This window comes from Syzygium oleosum, unplaced genomic scaffold (assembly GCF_021117445.2).
Source record: "Syzygium oleosum isolate NSW1041296 unplaced genomic scaffold, Sole_v2.1 Sole_v2.01, whole genome shotgun sequence".
NCBI lineage: Eukaryota > Viridiplantae > Streptophyta > Magnoliopsida > Myrtales > Myrtaceae > Syzygium > Syzygium oleosum.
The window spans coordinates 21,208,898-21,217,690 of NW_026607485.1; the positions used below are offsets into that span (position 1 = coordinate 21,208,898).

The window sequence follows — 8,793 nt, forward strand, 5'->3', positions numbered from 1 at the left end:
AATTAGGAAATTTGTGGTAGGTTTTGTTGTCTATATGCTTTTCATATTATTTACGGGAAATAACTTTGGTCTTATGTAACTTTTGGCTGGCAACATGATTAATTCATCTTGTAATTATGTGCCTTCATAGGAAATTTGGTCCTCTCAAATTTTGCAGGGTAATAGGAGCTTGCCATGGGCTAATTAAACGTCATGAGGCAAAAGTGCTCAGAGAAGCATTTTATTGAGAACAAAAGCACACACTTCATTACTTAATAGCACACGCTCCAAGTGGAAACGTTTTACATAGAGAGAGTAAGGGAACATAGTTGTTCCATACATTACACTGCATAGGCAAAGTTCGCAGAGGAGGACTGGGCTGACACTAAGCAAGCCCTCTTTATTCATTAAACTGGGTACACACTCACGGAGCACGCTCTCATCGTTACTTGACTAATGTGCACCATGGCAACACTCGAACTTGACAATGTTGTTCATCATGCGCGGGCAGACCGGGCACTTCACATCCTCCGGGATGTAACCCACCATGTTCGGGATATAGAAGTGGTGGCACCTCGGGAGGACGTAGACCCGGTCGAACTGCTCCCTGAAGACCATGTCGAACGTCTTCCCGTTCACGTTCACATGCTTCTTCCACGTCTCGTACTGCACCACGACCTTCATGACGTGCACGTGGGAGTCATTGATCACGACCCGCGACCCCTTTGTGAGGACCGCAAAGCCACCGTCCTTCTTGAAGTTGGTGTAGAGCCTGAGGATGTCCTGCATAAGGGGTTCGTGCAGGTCCGCTCTGGTTTGAAGCTTGGAGAGCATGCAGCTCTCGAGGCGGGTCCAAAAGAGCTGCGATTTGGTGACATTGAAGGCAACGATGGAAAAGCCGTCGTCAATCATCTTCTTTAGCGGCTCCTCAATCTCCTGGATGGCCTTGGGTTCTTCCGCTCCATACAGGAAGATGTACTTCTCAGCCTTGATCTGATAAGAGATAACGAAATCAATGTTTCTATCAATGAAAATAACTTATTCTCATTTTTCATGTCTATATATTGTAAATCGAACTAAACACTCATCTTACATTTTCAAAATTTTTGTACAAAAGTTCCAGTAAAGCCGTGTCTGCTCGGATATAAGATGAATATTGACCGTTTATTAATAAAGAATGGACAACATGATAATGTAAAATAGTCTTTTATGGTTGTCTCTTATCCCATGTATGTCTGACAGATTCTACGTTTGAATCAAATTCTTTTATTACTGCATCAATTTAACTAAATTCATCTTCTAATAAGCAAACTCAAAGATCAAAGTTTCTTGTCACACCCATATGCGTGCACCCTAGTTGTATAAAAAAGCAAAAGGATAAAAGAAAAGTGAAGAAGGAAATAAAGAAGAAGAACAAAAACTTACAGCTTCCTGTATCTTTGGAAAAATGAAGTCAGTCACCAAAAGCTCAAACCAGCTAATGCCAGGCCTCTTCCAGATGTCTGCTGCGACTGCACCGGTGAAAGGGAAAGCGTCCCATCCCCAAACTCTAATCATGCTCATGGCATTTTGGTTTGAGACTTTTCCTTGTGGATCCAATACTGTTACCATGGTGTCTTGCCTAAAATGCCACTTCTCTTTAATGATCCTGATGGCCACCCTGTTGATAAGTGTATGGGAGTGCACCGAGTACCACGGCATTTGCAACTGGAGGTTCTGGAACTGTTTGATCGCGTCCTCACCTTCTTGTTCGATGATAGGGACCCACACGATCTCATAGCGCTCCTCGTGGAACTTGTGCTCGTTGTAGATCTTGATGAGGATTGAGAGGTCGTGAGAGGTCAATTTGAGGTCCGAAATCAGCAGCAACACATTCTTCCTCCGGAGCGACTCGACCTTATCCTATATAACGAACAAAGAGAATTATAAACATTGGCGCATCGCGTGCTTTTTATTGATTGCACAATTGATGAAAACTATTTTTGGGTTTGATTCCAACAAATGTATGTGATAAAATTCTTGGCAAAAGACAATTTTACGATGACGGCATGTTGTGTAAAATCTTGATGTATTGAACTTGTAACATAGAGTGATGTTCAACTAGAGAAAGTAGGAGATATGAACCCTTGTCTTCTTTGAGCCAATGAAGAGAGGCTGAGGATCATCCTTGATGTAAAACAAGGCCTTGATCAGCTCCACGTTATCGGTAGGGGCATTAAAGAGTCGCTGCAGCCTCTGATACTCCTTAATTTCCTCTGCATTATGAAAAAAAAAAGTTCATTTGACAATTAGTCCAATATATTTAGGCCTTAATTAAGTAGACAAAGAGAAAACAAATTTTACCCTTTTTTTGTAAAAAATGTTCGTAATGTCTCTTGACAGTGTGGTGGATCATCTTCACTTTCCGAGCAAAGATAGGAAGATCTTTTCCCTTGTTGCTGGAAAAAAGCAACAAAAAGAGAATTCTCTTAGCGGCATGAGTCAGTCCAATTCATGCATATTTGGTCTCATCAAGTATTGATCTTTTTTTTATCTAAAACTACTTCTCGTGCCTTTTCGGGACCCCAACAAGCAATTAGAAGTTAAATTCTTCTTTTACAAGTAAGAGTTCTTCACCCTTGTGAAAAACGAAAATCTGAAAACGAATCGGGCTAAGGTATAGTCCTCTATCATATAGTTTATTAATTAGAATAGCTGAAAATGATTTAGACCATTAAAGCTTATCTTTCATGAAAAAAAAAAAGCAAACTCTTTCGAAAGCAAAAACAAAAAGAAAGGTATTATGCTTAATTAGTTAAACATACTCATCGACCGTGCTAATGAGGCTGGTGAACTGAATAGAGCAAGCAAGGATACTGATGATGATCTGATAAACGCTGCTTGGAACATCAATCATCGTAGACAGCTCGGGAACATCTTTGGAGTCATGCTCAAAATCCACAATGCATTGGGTCATTTTCAGGGTGGTCTTGATCATTTCGTTGAGAACACCAAAAACTTGGATCTTTTGAGGGTCCGAGGGCTTTGTGATTGCAGGCAACCCCTTCAGTATGGCCATAGATTCCGCGAGCTTGTCCGATGGTTCAACTCGAGCAAGTCGCCAAAAGTCACCATAGAACACAGCAAGTGATGAAAGGGTAATCAGAGCCTTGTTAACCCACGAGTAGCTCGATAGCTCGTGAAAGAGCGAGACCAGTGTTTGGCGCACATTTTTGGTGTCTAATGCCTTGCAAGTGAGCTGATGCCAGGACGATAAGTTGATGCAAGAGATTAGTTATTCGCAACCTCTAAACAGCAGGCTAGAATTCCAACATTTCAGAATATTAAAGCTTCCTAAGTTTAGTCTAAGCACATGCACATGCACATGAAAAAAATCAAGTACTGGGAGGGAGATTATAAGATACCTGACAACCCACTTCGTTGATGGCTGCTAAAGGTGGATTGAAGCCCTCTTTTAGAGGCTTGAATTCAGGGCTTCCCGATCCCTGAGGGCCCTACGATGAAGATCACTTTATTCTGAGAAAGGGAAAGAGAGAGGAGAGAGCAAACGAGTGGTGCAATAGTTTTCACTATTAATCTAAGCGAGACCCAACACTTAGAAAAGATCTCGTTATGTCAAACCATATGATCAATTCAGGGAGTAAAGTTAGGAGTAAAACATTGTCAGTTTAGAGGAGTTACTGTGTAATACACATGATCATGGGCCTGCAACCTAAGGGCCATTCCAAACCCACTCAGGCCTAATGAGTCTGAAGAACAATCTTGGGTAAGCGTGGACAAATGCTATTTGTAGGTCCTGTTTATTTTAAGAAAAGTTATCGAACTTTTCATTTTCATTTGCAAAAGCACTAGTCATTTACATAACCCCTCTCTATATCCATTGAAAGAGACAGCTGGTCGATTTTTCAAAATTAAGATTCCCATGTCAAGACGATAAAAGTGGTTTATGTGATAAATGGATTACACATTTCGAATCATATGAAAATAAAATGAAAATAAACTTGGCAGCTATAACGCTTTAGCTCAGGCTGGCCAAGAGAATTGTGGCAAGGAAAACAAAAGAACCCTTTATCCAAACGCATAATTACTTGGATTAGTGCTTGTTTAAAGTACATGAATAGTGCAACACTTTCTAACGTCAATTGCTTCGCCTTTCTTGTTTCTCCTTCAGCTATGTGAAGAGCAAAGCAACCAGAAAAAGCAAACGTGGTCCCCCTAGCCACTCAATATATTGTCACTTCCATGTGGATCAGATTCTTACACTTCCAAATCTGATTCGGCTTGTTCTTTTATTACTTAGTTGAACACAATGTATATCTTCCTCTCATTGTTCTTCTTTTAGATCGAAAGAAAGAATAGGCCAATTGATAATCGTATCGTCATCATTTTATCAAAGTCTCGACATTAAAATGGCTTCAACTAAAATTATCACCGTATGAAATAATAAGAAAACGTTAACCTAATAAGTTTGGAATCCCAATAAGTTCACTTATGAGTTTTTATTCACCGCGCACTTTTTCCACTCGTGAGGTTACCGCCCCACTTCTTTATTTAAATGACTATCAATAGTTTCTTTTTTTATTAAAGAAGGATTTGAACACTAAATAAGTATCACATGAAAAAGATTTGGTATATGTCCTCACACATGCAAAATTCAAGAAAATAGGGAAGAATAATTTTGAATAAAAGGGGGTTGGCTAAAAGAAGAACAACGAGAGGAAGCTCCACCAAAAGAAGAAGAAAAAATAAGACTTGAGTTTCTGGAGCGGCGCAGGCTAAGAAGAAAGAAACAGGTAAATCGCTTGACTTAGAAGAGAACATAAAAGTACTCCTTGAGTATCTGGAGTTATAGAAATGAGGATTAGTTTCTTGACACGGTTAGTGTAAAGAAAAATGCCCACGAGCCGTCTTATCTAACCTTAATTGGAGGATTATAACTACCACCCTCTCCCTAACCATTAGATCAACAGAAGAGAAGGTCAATAGTGGACAGTGTTTTACCACTGACGTTATATGTATAATTTTTCAACAAATTTATGGCATTACGTTGGTGATTACCTTAGGGTTGACGGTGGAGTCGACGATAGCGGTTGTCCCGTGAAGGGTGTTGTCGACGAGATGGAAGAGAGACTGAACATCCACGTCTCCTTCCTCAGGAGCGTGAGTGTTCACCATCTCTTTCATGAATTTCTCGTCGTCGAAAGAAGCAAGCAGGTTGGTCAACATGCTCTGGTCAATCTGGTGAGGCTTTCTTTTGTGATCCATCCCAAGGAGATGGGCAAGGATCGTGGCCATTTTGAATCTCAAAGAGAGAGAGAGAGAGAGAGAGGGTCTCGGGTTTGAGTGAGTGTTTTAGAGAGAGCAAAGCAGGGAAGGAAGAGGATGAAGGTTGTGTGGTGCGGGGAGAACTTAAGCGTGCATGCTCTATTTATAGCCGGGGATGTGAGAAAGATACGAATTATACGGACACGTTTTGATAAATGGGGAAGGGTGAGAAAGGGATACCAACATCTCCAATGCTCCATCTAGAAAGGAGAAATTCGTCACCACAACCTTATCAACCCGTACAAATCCATATTAAAGCGGTTGCTCTCTTATATTAAAGTGCCTATTACAGATAAATCAAGAGTACTTGAGAATGAAAAGAAATTTAGGATCCGAATTTGGATCCCTGACTTCTCCAAATAATAAGTCTTGTGCCACACTTGATTTACCGCCATGGCAGTCAAAAATGATAAATACAATGACTCATGTCTACGAATTTCAAATCATTAATATGTATAAAGAAAGGTCAAATTATTCTCTGAATATGTAAATATTTCTGTTGATATATATGCCTGAAATAACATATGATTATGAGGCACGCAACAAAAACCACATGTGTACAACATATTACCGCATTAATTAACTAAATGGCCACAAAACCTTTTTAATATCTCCAACTTTAATAAATCATTGCATAAATTAACAAGTGGATACATAATCTATTATTTGTGGTTTTTTTGTCGTGGCATTACTCATTTCATCTCTTTATCTTTTTAATATTTTGATTGTCATGGCATTACTCATTTTTTGATAGTATGAAAAACCCATGCTATATAAGCAAAAAGTGGAAACCAAAAGGTGTTTTTGGGTGCAACTGTTCAAAGAATAATGAAGGGCCCTAAAAGAAGATGCCAATACAGATGTAACATATACTCTGACCTACTTTTCATATATCTTGCTAGTCTTTAGTTACCAAAATACATAAAATATCATGTTAATTATTTTTCAAAACAGATATCGTGAGTTTAAAATTATTTTGTGATAATAGATGCTAGAGCAATAAGGTTATTTCACTGTAAAAACAAATATATATATAAAAATTTCACCGGCCATTGTAATAAGGTTATACGTAGCATTGCTCTTCTATATATTGACAATCTTTGGGTTATTCTTTTTCCTGAGAAAAATAATTCCTCTTAATGTGGTTGTAAATGCCACATCCGCATTTAAATACCTCCCAAAGCGTACCATTGTGTTCCCATTGACCCACTTACCTCATCGCGGTTGATAAGTAGCACCTTCCCATGACCAGGCGACATTCACGTGCTCTTCTCTTGCCTTAAATTATACATGATCAATTTAAAAGTGATCGCGCTCATGCCCGCACGAGACTAGTAGAATGGAATTGAGAGATGCTCATCCTTTTTTTCGGAAAAAGTGATTCGAGAATGGCCGACTCCAACAAATGTCCATGAAGTGCGAAGCTTTCATGGTCTCACTTCTTTCTATCGGTGGTTTATTGCGCATTTTAGCACCACTGCGGCCCCGCTCACTTCTTGCATGAAGAAGGGAGTTTTCAATGGACGAATGTGGCTTAGAAAAGTTTTGAACAACTCAAAGAAAAATTGAGCACGGCCCCGGTACTTACTTTGCCTAACTTTGATCCTGTTTTTGAAGTGCATTGCGAAGCATCAGGTACTGGCATAGGAGGAGTTCTAAGTCAAAGAGGTCGACCCATTGCCTTATTTAGCGAAAAACTGAATGGTGCAAAACTTCGTTATAGCACCTATGATCTGGAATCCTATGCATTGTTTCGCACGCTTGAGCATAGGAGGCAATATCTTATTCATCGAGAGTTTATTTTATATACTGATCATGAAGCTCTCAAGTATATTTCAAGGCAGCAAAAGCTTAACTCCAGGTGTGCAAAATGGGCTGAATACGTCCAGGAGTTCACCTTCATCATTAAGCATAAGGCTGGAGTTTAGAATCAGGTTGCCGATGTTCTTAGTAGGAAGAAGAGCTTACTTCATACAATGCGTTCTACTGTTCTTGGATTTGACTCTTTTTGGGAGTTGTATCAAGAAGACTCCTACTTTTCCAAGATCATTCCCGACGCACAAGAAAAGAAGCTTGCTGATTTTATTGTATGTGATGGTTTTCTTTTCAAAAGGAACCGTTTATGTGTGTCGGATTGTTCTCTTCGGCAAAGGGTGATCGATGAAGTTCACCGCGAAGGACATTTTGGGTGCGACAAGACTGTACAACTCGTTTCAACCAAATACTTTTGGCCTCATTTGAAACGCAATGTACACCGACATGTGATGAGGTGTCGACATTGCCAAATTGGAAAGGGACAAGCTACCAATGCTGGCCTTTATTTGCCCTTGCCAATCCCACAAGCCCCGTGGGAAGATATCTCTATGGACTTTGTCCTCGGACTACCACGCACACTTAGAGGTATGGATTCGATCTTTGTTGTTGTCGATCAATTTTTGAAGATGGCACATTTTATTCCTTGTCAAAAAACCATGGATGCTTTGCGTATTGCCGACTTATTTTTCAAGGAAGTCTATAAATTGCATGGTATTCCGAAGACTATTACTTCGGATCGGGATACTAAATTTCTTAGTCATTTTTGGCGGCAACTGTGGAAGAATGTCGGTACTAAACTGCAATATAAAACTGTGTTTCATCCCCAAACGGATGGGCAAACTGAAGTCGTCAATTGAACATTAGGAAATCTATTGAGGACTTTGATCGATGATAATCCCCACTCTTGGGAGACACGGTTGTCACTTGGCGAATTTGCATATAATTGTTCTAAGAATCGTAGCACTGGATATAATCCCTTTGTGATCGTATATGGACGACAACCGAACTCTGCTCCTGATCTTGCACCAATTCCTTTTGCTAAGAAATCGAGCAGTAAAGTCGACCATATTGTTTCTCAAATGAGAACAATTCATGAAGATGTACGCCAAAGGATGGAGAGTAAAACTGAGTCCTATAAAGCGGACATCGATAAATAGCGGCGTGAAGTTATCTTCGAACCTGGAGATTTTGTCTGGGCTTATTTGCCACCGGAGCGCCATCCTGTCGGAAGCTATAACAAGCTTAGTGATCGAAAGCTTGGTCCCCTCGAAGTCCTTGAGCGCATCAATCCTAATACGTACCGATTAAAGCTTCCTTCTCATATGAAGATACACAACATATTCAACGTTCGGCATTTAACACCTTATGTGGGTGATTCTTCTGATGATGACGTGAATTCGGGGACGAATTCTTTTAAAGAAGGGGAGGACGATGCAATCCGCATTGAAGACCAGCTCACTCGGCCAAGAAGATCAACCCGCATGCAAGCTCGTCGAAAGTTGCCGATTCGATGAACTTGCATTCAAGAGCCTCTTGTCGAAAGTTGCCGATTCGATGAATTTGCATCGAAGAACACAAAACGCTTGAGGAGACACCTTGGGACAACCATGAAGACGTTGGAAAATGTTTCGCTCTTAATAGCTTCTAGTTTCTATGATCTTTAATATTTTCTAG

At 40.0% G+C, this 8,793-nt stretch overlaps 1 protein-coding gene across 2 annotated transcripts; it reads right to left on the reverse strand.

The window, feature by feature from the left end:
* Positions 1 to 218: 218 nt before the first annotated feature.
* Positions 219 to 5,383, reverse strand: LOC130135414 (protein SIEVE ELEMENT OCCLUSION B-like). 2 transcript variants are annotated; one of them, XM_056304644.1, is made up of 7 exons: positions 5,038 to 5,383; positions 3,384 to 3,464; positions 2,784 to 3,217; positions 2,323 to 2,417; positions 2,104 to 2,234; positions 1,405 to 1,881; positions 219 to 972 (listed from the first exon to the last, which is right to left on the reverse strand). In XM_056304644.1, exons 1-7 carry the CDS (start codon positions 5,272 to 5,274, stop codon positions 433 to 435), a joined length of 1,995 nt encoding a protein of 664 aa, XP_056160619.1. In that variant the 5' UTR covers positions 5,275 to 5,383; the 3' UTR covers positions 219 to 432. The 2 variants fall into 2 exon arrangements, with proteins under 2 accessions (XP_056160619.1, XP_056160588.1); XM_056304613.1 differs by having other exon boundaries at positions 3,384 to 3,473.
* Positions 5,384 to 8,793: the final 3,410 nt, after the last annotated feature.